This window comes from Micropterus salmoides, unplaced genomic scaffold (genome assembly GCF_014851395.1).
Source record: "Micropterus salmoides isolate LMB-PRFRI ecotype aquatic unplaced genomic scaffold, ASM1485139v1 Ms_hic_scaffold_8, whole genome shotgun sequence".
Classification (NCBI taxonomy): Eukaryota; Metazoa; Chordata; class Actinopteri; order Centrarchiformes; family Centrarchidae; genus Micropterus; species Micropterus salmoides.
In genome coordinates this window covers 8,654,528-8,670,293 of record NW_024044570.1, presented here as the reverse complement: position 1 = coordinate 8,670,293, position 15,766 = coordinate 8,654,528, and the positions used below count along the sequence as shown (strand labels likewise).

The following is a 15,766-nucleotide window of genomic DNA, read 5'->3' as shown; positions in this document are numbered from 1 at the left end:
GCACTGCATAGCACAACGGAAAAAAATACAAAATTAGAAATGTAAACATGGGAAACACCCCTTAGGCTGATGTTGTTGTCTATTCTTATTTTGTCTATGCACCATGGTCTGTACGAAACAACATTTTGCATACTTGTATGCGAAGAATTGCAATAAAGTTTGACTTTATTAACTTGGATTTTGACAACGTGTTCAGCCTTTTTACATCTAATGACTAACGCAATGAACTACTGCCTAGATGTTTTGAGGGTTAAGACCATTCAACAGAGAACCGGTGTAATACATTGTGATCAGAATGACACAAGCAATTGGTAATGTTGGAAACAGCAGACAATTTTACATAATCATTTGCATCAATGTGTCAAAGCATTTGCAATTTGTTCAAAACAATGAGAAATTGCTTTTATGATGTGCACAAGTGATGAGATGAGGTGCAGTTTTGATAATTTCAATTCTGATCTGTGAAGTGTACTAAAGCGATTGAGGAAAAACTAATCAATAGACAATGAATTAGCAACTATTTAAATATTTTCAGGCTTCGTCAGATAAGACAGGAAATCCACTTTCTTCAGGTTTTTAGACTGATGGTCAGATAAAACTAATTTGGAGATGACACAGTGGGTCCTGGGAAATTATCTTATTGACAGAACACTTAATTAGATAGATCAAGAAATTAATCTGGAGATTAATCGATAATGACAATAATTGTTAGATTGTCTGCAATTGATTCATCCCTGGTTTCACCCTCTCATTTCTTTTACCACCTGTGTCAAGTCAGTTTTATATCACAATATAACAAATTTGCCTCAAGGGGCTTTACGGTCTATATAACATACAACAGCATATGACACCCTCTATTCTTAGGCACTTAAATCTGATATGGACAAACCTTTTAACAGGGAAAAAAATGGACAGAATAGAGTGACAAAATACTACCGTTCTTGTGCTGTTTGGGTGTTATCTTGCTTCCCTTGTCATGGTCTAGTCTGCTCAATGTGTGTGTGTGTGTTTGTTTGTGTGAGTGAGACAGACGGGGCAAAGCAGATAAAAAAGACCTCACCGTCTCACCCACCATTTAGGGAATGTCTCCTCCAAAGGTCCTTGAATTATTTTTAACCAATTACCCCTTTAATCCACTGTGCTGTCTTATCACCTCTCAGCCAAACACCCACACACTCGTGCAGGTGCTGTGCACACATATTCTCATACCAATACTAAATTTTACATTGAGGTATTATTTGTGTACACACACATACACACACATGCACACACACTTTCTAGCATGCTGCCACAATGTTCAGCAGAAAACAAAAACTCTGTAGCTATTTATTTATAGATGTGTGAAGTCATTAAGATAGAACATAATGTGGTTGCATATGCGTGTTTGTGTTTGTACTATTTGTGAGGACCAATTTGAATTTCAGACCTTGAGAGTAAGGTTGGTTTTGCAAAGTGAGGACATTGTAAGCAGTCTTCTCTTCTTCAACGGACTTTAGGTTTAGGTTAAGGTAAAAGATTAAGGACTGCATTATGTCAATGAGGGTCCTTTCAAATATAGAAGTGTGTGTGTGTGTGTGTGTGTGTGTGTGTGTGTGTGTGATGTCAGCATGTAAACCCGAAGGGGCACAGAGGAATGGCGGCTGGCTGCCAGTTGGACCAGGACAGCTTTAGCTCTGTGACACTGGGATACCAGAGTGGTCATTTACTGTTTGGCACAACACTGTGGTATGAATGACAACACATGAGTGAGAGTGTGTATGTGAGTGTTATGATACTGGTGGCAGGCAGTGATGAAATTAGTGGGTGATGAGTGATATTTATTTTGTTGCTCTTTCCTTTCCTCCATATCTCTCTCACTCCTTTTCTCACCTTCCTCACCCTGATTATCTACTCCCTCCCTCCCTTTCTCTTCCCCATTCCTCCTGCCATCTCCCTCTTGCTCTCTCTCTTTCTCTATCTGTCTCTCTCCACAGACAGCAGAGAGGAATCGGTCCTAGGCAGTATTCCTTTGCCCAGTTATATCATTTCACCTGTGGGACCTGAGGACCACATCAGCCGCAAGTATGCCTTTAAGGTATGCCTCTCATTGTTCTACAGACTACTCTATGTTGATTCATATCTTGAATTACTTTATCCTTTCTCAGATGTGATTTTTTGGCGGGTGCAATGAAGTTTGTGTGTGTGTGTAGCCACCTATTTTATGCTATTGGATTAAAAAACAAAACAAGGAATGATTGCTCTTGAAATTAACAAATGCAGCACCGATTGATTGATCATTTGCAAGCATATGAGTTTAATGTATTTTTCACAATTGTCATTTGCCATATGGTAACGACACCTAGATCGAACACGTCCATGTAAACTTTAAAATTCAAGCCACACAAGGAATAAAAACAAAGCTTCGGTTAAAGCTAATTTGACTAAAAACTTGTACATAAGTGCATTGCTATTCTTTGCACTACTTTAAAGTTTATTTGATCCTGTTGATTTTGTAGAATATGATTAGTGACTGAAGGATTCCTATTTTAGGCATATATGCTAAAATGTATATCCCTCATGCTATTAAAAGCACTTTTAATGAGAATTTCCACTTAGTGACGTTGTTGATGACAGAGACATTCATTAGAAGCAATACATGTTACTTTCCAGCTAAAAACCTGCTGCCTCTATACAACATAATGCTACCGTAACACCTGTTGTATGTTGACCAGCAGTTTGGGTGGCACATGACTATTAGCCCCAGGCCTAATTATCAAGGATAATTTATGAGTAATGTACTTAACATTGTACAATCTCTTTTGAACAAACCTTTCTGTTTGTGTGGCGTTGAAGAGTTGTTTCTGAGTACCTTTTATAACTGGAACAATGACAGCATGTCTTATCACTAAAACTAATTGGCAATTACCGAAAAATCTAGAATATTTTTCCTTTTAAAATGTTCAACAGATCAACATTTTTCTATAATCATAACCATGCCTAGTACCTACCCGCCCAGCCACCACTCAGCTTTGTGGAGCGCTCACCACCTGTTGTGGCGATGTCTATTACTATGTCTGTCAGTGTCTTTATTGAGACAGACATGCTCCTCAGGAATGGAATGAAGTTTTTCCATTCACTGAGGCACAAGTCTTTTTTGAGTCAATCCCGACACATGTGAAGTTAAGCGGCATACATACTGTACAGCACCCACAACAGAGTCTCCCACATATACTGTACATATAGGCTTTTATTCATAGCTTAAAAATGTGAATGCATGTACTGATACTGTATATACAAAAGGTTTTCAGGTCTAATCTGGTTTATAACATGCCTAGTTGTTGAACAAAAGCATTGGGACCAAAAGGTCATAGGTTTGATGGCAGCAGCAGAAGCAGCAGCTGCATAGCCATGTTCCCTGATCTATCTGTGAGCTAGACACAGATCCTCTACCTTCTCACAGCTTAAAGATCTTTGGATGAGAATGTTGGCATAGTGTCTAGATATTAAAATACCTAGACACTATGCCAACATTCTTAAACATTAAATATTTAACACTAAAAATTAAACATGTTACGTTTCACTAATGGTCAATTTGTAGTCATTGTAACATGGACAAGTTGGGTATCTTCCAATAGACCTAGTGCATAAAAATTTAATCCTAATTAATGACCCCATGGAGAGGAAAATAAACAAGCACTTGAAGACATGGTTAGGCGTTCCCCCAAGCTTTTCCTCTGTGGGTCTCATACATTAGATTAGGCCAGCTACAGATTTCATCATCATCAGCGGTGGAAAAATTTAAAGTGGTCAAGTGTAGAGCTCTGCTAACATCAAGAGACTAGAAGCATCCTTGTGGGCACCGAGCCGGAGTTGCAACAAGATCAGGTAGCAAAAGGGACTCAGCCATAAACCAGGCAACTATCTCTCCCAAGCTGCACCACATTATCGGCATTCAGTGCTCTGGAAGGCAAAGCCTTGGCCCGAGGCATTTTAAGCAGTGGGAAAAAGTTAGCATAGCAGGACAGGTGCACCGTGATCCAGGAAGAGGTAGGGAACATCAGGGAGGAATGAAAGACATCAAAAGTTGTTAAGCTAGGCAAGTCAGGTCCCAGGACTAAGTGGGAGCTACCCAGGAGGAAGGTAACATGGGCAGGGTTGTGGAGATTAGAACCTTTCCATCTCATTCATAACTGCGGTCAGACACTTTTCTGTCAACAGCACACTTGCACACTTGGCAGTTTAAAGTAGAAAGTTGCTGAACATTGTTAGAACCTGTATTGTAGATTATGCATGTATAATGTTCCTGGCTATGATATAAGTCTAAATATATACCATCCTCATCGGTTTGTCCTTGATGGGTAGAGGGAAATCATGTTTTTCACAATCCATTAAATGTAATTGCATGGTGAAGTCTAAAATATATGATTTTGAGACATCTTAAGCCTGGCAATGAGGGAATGAAGAGGAAAAAATAATGCAATTCACTATTTCACATTCACAGAGTTCCTGTTAAATTTTATTAGGTAATAAAGATCAACAATATTATACTTGCATCATGGTCAGGAATGTGAATTATGGCTGTTGCTTTATGAAGTGTGTACGCCTCTCTTCTCTTCTGTTTTATTTAGTTTCAACCTTTTAAAATCTTGTTTTTGCTGACCTCCCCTTCTCACCTTGCTGCAGTGATGTAGAAGTGTACTCCAGGGTGTGGTCAGTACAAAGTGACATCACTAGTGTTAGGGTTATGCCTCACACTTCTGATGACCAATTATGCCCCTAAGTGATGCAGGGTGCTGGCAGAGGTAAACAGACTTTTAGCCAGAGAGGGCAGTGAATGTCTGAGATAAACTAAAACCCAAGTTTCTACCACAGAAAAGTAACCCATCTGCTTGAGAGTAATAAATGCCCTTCTGCAGTAAACGCTGACAATCTGGTAGTCAAAGCAGGTTTAAACAAACTCATATATGAAATCATTAAAAATGCTGCTATGCTGTCTGTAACCCACACCAGCAGGAACCATTAGCAACCCGAGCAAGCCTGATGGGGTGGGTATTATATAATGGTGTTTGAGTGTATGAATGCTGCACCCGTTGACTACCAAATCAACCTATACACATCATGACCCCACAAAGTAAACCTTCAAGCTTCGACAACCTCCCACCCTCTACCCTCTTCCCCTTTTCACCAAATCCTCTTCCCTCTCTTGTTCCAATTGGTTGGCTGCCCGAGTGGGACTTCCATCCCTCCTTGTGAGTGTGTCGAGTCGTCCAGTGACAGTCCTCCCATAAATAGGTACTCTACCCTCTCATGTGCTCTCACTTTGCGAGATGTAAACGCTATATATCCTTGTTGTCTACCGTTGGTGTGGCTTTTTTGGTCCAAACATGACAGAATATACAGCGGCCTTGTATATTCCTATGCTGGTTTTTGATGCATGTTTTGAGAATAACATGTCCTTGTGCCTGAAGTGTTGGTGTTGTTTTTTCTTTCAGTGTACTTTGTCTTATTTAATTCCCCCTCTGTTTTTTTCCCCTCCTCCTCTCTGTCCCTCACCCCATCCTCGTTATCGCAATATGAATCTTTGTATTTGGCTTATCTGGTGTGGGGCTTATCGTTCATCTATGTGCTGCTCTTGCTGTCTTCTCCATCTGTCACACTACTGTACCAGCATGCAGTTTTCCGATGGTGTGGAGAAAAACTTCACTTTGTTATTTGGAACTTGCATCACATCACCTCACCACCTTCCAGAAAAGAAGAGCGGAAAAATAATGTTTGCTGTAGGAGATACTTTCACTGCAGATGCAGGCTGTGCAACCTCACGGTGACTCAAATGTTGATTTATCCAAAGCAGATGTTGCAACAGGAACTTTGAAGTACAGAAACATGTTATATTCTATCTTCCTAACAGGATTTTTTTTTCACAGTGAGAGAGTAGAAACACTGATTTTTTTTCTAAAAGCAGGACAATTTAAAATAGAGACACCAGCACTGTAGACTCCATTTGGGTGTTTTTCAGTATAATTTCAATTTCTACAGTTGCAAATTTAGGAGATTGTACCTTATCAGAAGCTTTGTGGCACTCTGGCTGCTGAGGCTTATCTTCATGAGCACAATGACTCTTTAAATAGCGCCAGGACAAAGACTGTGTATGTTTGTAAGGGGCTGTCCACAGGAAAAGAGCCGACACTATTGTAAGTCTTTCTGAGTGCAAGTGGAAGTGAGTGATATTTTTCATTTTGCAGAAAAGAGAGGCTGAAGGAGAGAGAACGCAGAAAGGGAAGGAAGTGATTAGGGCTGGAAAATAAGCGATAGGTGGAGAGGAAGGAAGCCATGAGGGCTAGTCGCGGTGAAACAGAGGGCAGAAAGAAATGGCAAGTGGGACTTTTTATATTTTTCCATAAAGCATCATTAAACAATGTAGAGGAGAAAACAAATAATCAGGAACACCCTTAAAACTGCCACCAACTCCCACACAGACACAGACCACCAAGAGGAGAAAAAAGGTTTAGCTGAGAATGGATTTGGTGCGTAGGTGTGTCGGTCACGCACTCAGAGCTGAATGACCCACTCAGCATTCCTGCTAAAGAGAGGCAGAGTCTCCTAATGTTATTTTAGACCACCGGTGGTGTGTGTTGAATTTGTCACTATTGTGTGTGTGTCTGTGTGTTCTGATGTAACTAACATAGGGAAAAATCATAGCTTGTGACATTAGATTGAAAACAGGCCTTTTAAACATGTATATGGCCTGGTATAGTTCGCATAGATGTGACATTATCTTCAATGTGAAGAAATTTTCAGCCAGTCACTCCAATACACTATAGGAATAGGATTTAGAATTAGTGTAAAATTAGAGGTAGGTTTAGTCTTTGGTTAAAGTTTCTGTGTTTAAGATTATGGGTTTGAATTCAGTTTATTCAACATAGTGCAGTACAGATGTGTGTATCTCTGTACTGTGTGTATGTTCACTGCATATGCATGACAATATCTCTGCACGTGCCTAAACATCTGACTAGCAGAGCAGTCCTCTGTCTCTCATCAAGAAGCCTGTACCATTGTAGCTGTTAGAGGCTGTCTGACACAGAGCTGATGGTGAGTGAGCAGGCATGTTTTGACAGCTGCTTCCTGAGGATGCTCTTATTCCTTTCGTCAAGATTTTTAGGGTGTTTTTCAGAGGTTGCTAACTAGTTTCCCCGCCTGTTTTATGTCCTCTAATGTATCTAAACACATCTCCGTGCCTGACAGTGATAGGCTGACTGAGCCATGTGTATGCTCTACATCTGTTGTTTCCTCTGGGTAGGGTCAAAGTGTCTGCAGACTTTCATTTTAACCAAACATTACTGCAGCTGAATTAAGTGAGCAGATACACACAGCACACAACATGACTCCATGAGCACAAAGAAGAACAATGCAGTTTACAAACACTGGATAATGCAGACATAATACATGCATGTAGTATGGCCTGTGTTGTCAGGTTTGCAGTATTCTCCCAACCCAACTGTGTTCTCTGGCTTCTGTCAAATACAGGGTTTGGAAACATGTCATCTTAATTACGCAGTTATGACTTTTCTGGGTTGTAGCTTTAACCAGTAGAGCTAAAATGGGGTGTCAGTTTATTGGGATTTTTAAATCTAAATCTCTAATTAATTCTCAGAACTTGTCCACTAATTATAGTTTATTTCTTTTTCCCTTTTTTATTTTATTTTTATTTTTTATAATTGATTCTGTATTAATGTAATATTTTCTGCTATGTAACAGACGGGAGTTACAGAACACAATTTCACTCATATAACTTGTGATATTGTGACAATAAACCATGCTACCTACCTACCTAAATGAGAAATAATAGATGAAACTAGTGAGTTTCTCCCACAGATAGAGCAACTTATTGTTTGCAGTGTGTATTGTACCAAGTTTTAGGTATATTAGCATATTTACGCATATTATTTGCAAGGTATGATGGCTTTAATTAGGTATCTTTTTACTAATAAAGGTTTTAAATGCAGTTTTACACAGTGATTACAGATTTCACAGTAGTTACAGTGTTGGTAGTATTACAATACATAAAGTAATCAGTGGAATCTGCTGCCGTAGTGTTTGGTTATAATGCAAACCTGCATATCCCTGTACATGATTGAAAACCAAATATCACATTCATTAATTATTGCATGTTTCTGCTCAATCAGTACATCTAATGTGGAATAAATACCTGGCATGTCAGGAAAATAATGTGAACTCGCTTTTAGAAACTAAAATCAGCACGACTGTAGCCTTGAAACCCACTGTACATTAGGTGGAATTGCACTCATTTAAAGGCACTAAATGTAATATTTTACCATCAGTCGCCACATTAGAATAATCTTAAACAATAAAAACCATTGCTGTGGACATTATCAAGCTCTGCTCACCTCCAAACAGAATCAGTAATAGTTACTTAGTGCAGACATGCATACTCCCCATCTAACTGGGCACCACCAAAGAGCTAGTGCACAAGATTATCTGGACTTGGACAAATCAAGTGAGTGGTGCAATCAACACACAGATCTTAAAATACATACCAGGATCAGGGTCAAGTAGATACTGAAGCACAGTGAGTGAGGAAATTATATTTTAAGACGTTTTATCAGTGCACAGCAGCAGCCACTGAGATGAGCTTGTTTAAGCAGCCAGACGGCAGTGCTTTCAGGAGGGAGGTGACTTAGTAAGCTGTTAGGGAACCTGGGAGGGATGTAGGAATGGGAGCATTTATGTTTGTTTGTGTACATGTCTGCATCTGTGTGCTAGGGTTTATTCAGAGTTTATAGTAACAGAGATAGAACAGCAGCGGTGACAGTCTGTGTTTGTATTATTCATGGACTTGTTTAGTGTTTACATTACACTACACAAGTGGATGTGGTGGTTTGTGTGTTTCTGACTGTCATGCTGATGCAGACAAGAAGCCGAATTGCTGAGGAATTGCACTGATTTTATCAAAATATAAACCAAATAAAGAAATCGCAGTGGAATGATGGTGTTGCAGCCGCAGTGGATCCCACCCCAACACTCCACATACACTTATTATCCTGCATTCATTATTCAGTGAATGAATTAGGATAGGGAAGATTTAATGTTTAATTGCTTTTCATTTGCATGCATCTGTTGTTGAGTGGGTTCTCTCATTTGTCTTCCAAATCCCAACAACCACACTGAATGAAGGAAGGAAGGAAAGGGAAAAGTAGGACATTTATAAAGTTCTGCCGTGCTCAATGGAGTGCCTCTCACGTTAAAAGGGCCCCTAATAACCCCACTTCCATAGCAAGGGCATCATTATCAAGGATACAAAACATTTAGATGGTGTTAATTAAAAAACAGCTATTGATGTAGTGATGTACTGTTCCTTGAATTTATTGGCCAGTTCTGCTGTTTGATGGTGTGTTGTATTATCCTGGTGGATAGCTAGCCAATTATAATATCAGTGACATCCTGTTGAGATATTTTCAGCACAGCTAAAAACAAGTTCAGTAGCAGGAATATTTTCTGACTATATGATTTATCAAACAGTGATAGTCTCTGTGTCAGCTTCTCAAGGCTTCTCTCTAGACTCGCAAAGTTCAACAAACTTCTAAAGATACCTACTTCTCTACTGATGATAGTCTCAGTAGACCAAAATGCAGTGTAGCCAGAAACATGTTGAATTTTGAGGGGAAAAAACAGCTCACACTATTCTTCAACTCTCTCTCCTTTCCTGCAGTTACTGCGCTATTGCTAGTAATACTGCTCTCTCCACCTATACAAACAGAGTAAACGTTTGAATATAACTACTTCTCATGTGTTTGCTGGGATAAAGAGAAAGGCACTCTGGGAAATGTGGGAAATTGTTGTTGTAAATAATCAGTGAAAGCTGCATTAATTGATTGTATGGCCACTTGTAAGCCCTAAACACAACATTGAACTATTATCACCTTATAAAGTGGTAAAGTGAACGTGTCATCAAACAGTTACTAATTTACACATTTACTAGACAAGGAGCAAGTCTTTCTGGTCACCTGATACAGCTGCAAACGAGGTTGATCAGGTTGATCTGTGTTTGCTGGCTATAAAACCAAAGTAATAATATCAGTAGTTATAATATCAAAGTTTGTCACTCTGATTTTATCCATTGTTAACACAATAAATGGATAAGTACATCTTTAAAACATAAATTAAGTATTGGAATACAACGAACACAGATTGGTGATGTATCACAGAGGACTTTAAGCAGGCTTTAAAATGGCAAAATTGATAGAATCCTAATATTGATATATAGTATGCAGTTAAACATCAATCAGTAAGACAAGATAATGTGTGAGTAACCTGTTACATAGCTTCTTCTACTGGTGCAAAGACTACAGTTTATATTATTAGACCTATAGTATTATTGAGTATGTGTCTTGCCTGTTTTTGGCTCTGCTTGAAATGGTTCTGCGATATCCCACTTTAAATTTTCTCTTTAGTATAGTACAGATATTAAACAATTATTTTAGATACTGCGTCATTAAATCCTGCCCAGTGACGAAATGGTGCCGATGTGCTCTTGATTGTCACACCTGAGTAATTTTTTTCTGTGCATACAAAGAAATATCCGTCTTGAATTTGAATATTCCTGTCATGAGCTCGGCACTTAAATCCAAGAGTACAATTACCATGTCATGGTGTGGAATCTAATCAGGCTTGCATTTCACACTGCCTTCTTGCAGAGATTCTTTTTCTCATACCATACAACTGTAATTGATGTTACTTCCAAATTTTGTGAGCCAAACTGTTAAAAATATAGCAAGCATAAATGAAACACTATTATATCGTTGCTGTTTGTTTATAAACTGCTGTTTAACCCTTTAAATTTTCTTAGTAGGTTTCTAAGCTGTAATAACAGGAAAAAACAGGTTTGTGAGGAGACTCTGTGTGACGCACATATTTTCTATTTTCCATTGTATTGAAGAATCTTTCCTCTCATTGGTCAAAAGTTGTGGCTTTGTTGGTTGTAACTGGCTGGCATTTTTGTCTCTGTATTTCTATTCTGTGGTTACTTCAGTTGCTCTCTGTGTATTGGTCAATGCTTATGTGGCCCTTGATGTTGTTTCTCTTGTTGGACAGCATGATATCTCCCTGTCTCTTTGCCCAAAGCTGAGGCTGATGTACGCACTGTCTTGCGACGGATTTCTGTCTGTCTGAACCCGACACTGACCTAGCCTCTTCTCTTTCCCTTCAGGCTAGCCACACTGGTATGCGCTCGTACATTTACATGCAGAGCTCTGTGATTGGCTCGCAGGCGGAACACACTGGGATGCGGACGTATTACTTCAGCGCTGACACCCAGGAGGACATGAACACCTGGCTGAGGGCCATGAACCAGGCTACACTGATGCAGAACCACGCCGACAGACTCATCAGGTAGGGCTACACACACACAGAACATCTCATTGAACTAATTAAACACCTTATAAGCATTCATTGTCCAAAACCAGGCAGCTGTAGAATACCAGCAACATAGTAGAGAGTATATGAGTAGATTCAGCCTGCTAATGTTTCATAAAAATAACTTCATTCAATCATTTTCATATCATTACTTTTTTCTTTTAATACTGACACAACATTGATTTATCCACCTTACGCCATGAGCCCCCCCCTTGTGTTTCTAACCAGTATTTTTATTACTTAAAATTAACACTTTTTTTGAGATATAAAGTTGATTATTGTCCCATCCCTAATTGGGATTTTCGCTAAGAATTGCTAGTGGACTCAACAGAGTCCATATGTGTAATTTAGTCAAATATAGACGATACAGAGAACTACAACACTGATTACCGTAAAATGTTCATCTTCTATCAGTCCATCTTCTGTGCCAAGCATATTGTATTGTGCAATCCATAAAACATTGTATGTGCTAAGCAATTGTGTGACATAACAGCATTTGATAATGTACTGTAATGTGATAGCTCTAGTTGTTATATCTCGTAAGGACTTACTTGCTCACTATAGATGACACTGATTCCTGAATAAACATCCCACTTTTCTGTGAGCGTTTCAAAGAGTATATTCTGATGTTGTGAAATGCTATTTTTGAACAAGCTGCCGCTTTTGCCATGTTTTATTTATGTGTTGACAAGGGGAGGTGGCACAGATCAAATACGTCCTATCATTCACTGGCAGCCTCAGACACCCGTAGCTCGTACTCTTTCATTTTCAGTTTATTTGTTTTTGCAAGGGGAAATCCCACAAGACTACAGTAGCTTTAAAATGGGCTGTATGGTTTATTCAGCCATCTTCTTAAAGTTGTGATGAGGCTAAAAGTTTGTATTTTATGTGACAGTTTTCTAGTTCAACTTCAGATCAGCACAACAGAACACAACAGAATAAAGATGAAATGGTGGAACATGAGATCCATGGGATATCAGAAGTGATCAAATGAAGTAGAATTGATCAAGATAACTGTTTTCTTGTGGCATAGGTTTATACAAATATTCAAAGTAAGAGTTGGGTGCCAGACAGTAATCAAACTGTCAAAACCAAAACCTGTCATAGATAGATAGATGGATTGATAGTCTTTATTGTCAGCAGGGGAGATTTGTCTTTACAGTCTGAACATGGCTTCACAAGCAAACATACACATACAGTAAGCATAAGGCAAACACAGCACACATAACAGTTACCGGTGGGGAGATTCATTTTAAGGATGCTATGGCGAAAGGCACAAAACTTGTACTGTAGGGGACCCGTATCTGCATCCATCTGAGTTTGTTTCTATTGGTTCCAGATACTATATTTAGAGAAACGGAGGAACAAATGTAAATGCTCCGTACTTGTATAGCGCCTTTCTAGTCTTTTCGACCACTCAAAGCGCTTTTACACTACAGTCACACACATTCATACACTGAGTGCTCAAACGGAAACTAACATTCACACTCACTTCAGTAGACAAGTTCAGTATCTTGCCCAAGGACACTTCGACACGCAACCAGGGGAGCCAGGGATTGAACCACCTTCCGATTAACGGCCAACCCGCTCTACCTCCTGAGCCACAGCCGCCCCCAAACAGCACAGGAACAGCATAGGAGAACGGTGTTGGACCATGCTCCTGTACAGCAGTAGCAGAGAGTGCTATAAGTTTGCAGATGGCAGAGAGTCTCTTTATGGATGTCAGTGGTGTGTTGGTCAAAACTCAGGTTATTGTCTAGCATGATAGCAAGGTATTTAAAACACTCTACCATTTTAACAGTTTGTTATGAATGCAGGTGGGGTTGTGGGAGATGTCATGGGTTGTTCTGTGTGTTCTGGGGGAACTTCTCACAAGAGGCAATCCATTTATCTTTTTACCCTTGCTACAAAAGAACACAACAGGATAAAAAGAAAACACAATCCATCCATTCAGCTTCATCACCAGTTAAATCATTAATCCAAATAAACTCAAAGCAATCAAATCAAATAATGGTTATTGATCAACCACAAAGTATTTCACTCATAAATCAACAGAAGCCACATTTTAATCCAGAGTGCTAATTTGAAAATCAAATGTCCGTTAATCACAGTCCCTTACATTAAATAAGGACTCCAGATAATCTTTGTGAGTGTGAATATTAAGTTCAAGTGGGAAACAGTTGGTATGTCCTTTTGAACCAGAATGAATGTAGTTAAGTTCACTTAAAAGTGGGAGGGGTCTCATTGGCTTCTGTCCAGGGAGGCAATGAGCAGGGTAAAGGGCAGTGCACAAATAGATTGAATTTGAATTTGCTTGAGGGTTAAAGAAAAGTTAATGCACATTTATACTAAGGCAGGAGAATATGAGACGCCTGGTAGGAAAGGAGACTTATCTTGACCTTCTGTAGGTTCAACAAAAACAAGAAACTGGATTAAGACTTTTAGTTACCTGCTCCTTTAGCCACTCTCACTCCTCTTTCTGTTCTCCTCCATGCCGCTTTTGTTAGTTTTTCCCCTTCCTCCAGCTCACAGGTGTGCCTGATTTGTCTACTCACCTTCCCCACCTACTTTTCCAGACTACTCTGCACTTTTTCTTTCCCTCCTTTCACTCTGAGGAATAAAATTATTATTATTTATTATATAACAGTGTTTCATGTAATCTCTGCTCTCCACAGACCATCTGACAAGTTAGAGAAGTTGAACTTGTTTCAGCAGCATGCTGTCCCGCAGACAAACCACCTAAACCATCATAAGACCAAGACCCCAGACTCTGAGACCACAAGACCCATCATCCACGAAGTTCTCCTGGAGCCCATACACCACGACTCAGACGAACACTGCAGCTTCCACAAAGAATCTCCTGCCACCACCTTGTTGAAGCACCCCATAGGAAGTACAGCCCTGGAGATGGACACACACACTTCTCTCCCCTCCAACCCTGCACCCTCTGTAATCCCACAGCCAGACCACATGTCTGCCTCAGCACCCGTGTCCAGGGTTCCATCCCGGGCACCATCACGGGCTGCCTCGACACTGCCATCCAGTGTTTGCACGAGGAATGGCCTCGTCTCTACGCCTAGCCCCATCCTGGAGCCCAATGGGATTGCGGCTGGGACATACCAGAGGGCCCCAGCTCCGCCCTCTGCTGACACTCACAAACAGGTGCAGAGGAGAAGTGCTCTGGAGCAAGTGGAGCAGTGGGTCCAAGTGCAGAAGGCTGAGCAAAAAGGGTAGGCCACTGTCATATGTATTTTGTGAAAATAAAAAAAACAAATAATTATTTGTTTTATTGTATATAACTACACATGGTTAAAAACATATTCTTTAAAATGTTTTATTTCTGTACTTTATATTTAGAGTACATTTTTGTAGCATGATTTTGAACTAGCTATGCAGCACACAGGTAGATTACCACAACATCATGGCAACCACAGCAAACAATCCTTGTTGTTTAATAAGTTAATGTGGGCTACAGTATGTAGTGTATAAGTACATTTTAGAGTTCCTTCTCGTGACCTTTGCTTGCAGACCTAACATGAACGTGAATACAATGCTTTATTTCTGAACTCAGAAATTGAAATTCTTTTAACTTGTTATCGCTGATAAATAATATGAACAAATAATTTACTTGACTGAGAGTCAATTTATAGCTCTAGAAATGAGATTGCTTAATTTCTTACTTAATCATTAAATAAAATTCAAAGTAAGATTAAATGAGTCTTAAAGTTTTCCTCTCTGAAATCTATAGATATTCTGAATAAAAAAACATCCTTTTGTGTTCTGCTGTTACTACTCAACAGCCCCCCATCCAGAGACAACACCCTCCCTCGTCGCACACCACCAACCCAGCACAAGTTCACCTCTATTGACGCATACCAGACCCTGCCAAAGACTCCTCGCCAGAGCCCCTTGCCCGCGCGACTTGGTGAGTACAAGTATGCCCAGGACCGTCTCAGCCACTTCCGCCTCACCCCTGAGCAGGCTGGCCCAGGGTCAAACACCGTCTGGCAGCTATACGAGTGGCAGCAGCGCCACCAGTTCCGTCACGGCAGCCCCACAGCACCACTCTACACTCCGGCCCCAGAGTACCCATTTGGTCCACGCCCTCCATCCACTGTGCCTCCCTCCTCCTCAGCATCTAGATCCGAACGACCGGCCCGGTGTGTGTCGGTACCACCTTCATCTGCAGACATCCCTCCACCAGGGCCTCCACCCGGCACCAGCCGAACCCTGTCGCCCACACGCAGGCCGCACACGCCGGCTGAACGGGTGACAGTCAGGCCCGTGGGTGATAGATCAGTGGTGGACATACCCTTTGCTGTTTCCCCCCGCAGGACCAAATCTCAGCTGCTCAAGG

At 40.3% G+C, this 15,766-nt stretch overlaps 1 protein-coding gene across 1 annotated transcript in view; it reads left to right on the top strand.

The window, feature by feature from the left end:
* The window catches only part of LOC119894218 (pleckstrin homology domain-containing family A member 7-like), a 141,563-nt gene that overhangs the window by 107,067 nt on the left and 18,730 nt on the right, over positions 1 to 15,766 (top strand). Inside the window, 4 exon segments of the mRNA XM_038706836.1 lie at positions 1,974 to 2,074; positions 11,204 to 11,385; positions 14,085 to 14,639; positions 15,210 to 15,765. Of these exon segments, the coding sequence (XP_038562764.1) occupies positions 1,974 to 2,074; positions 11,204 to 11,385; positions 14,085 to 14,639; positions 15,210 to 15,765 (1,394 nt within the window).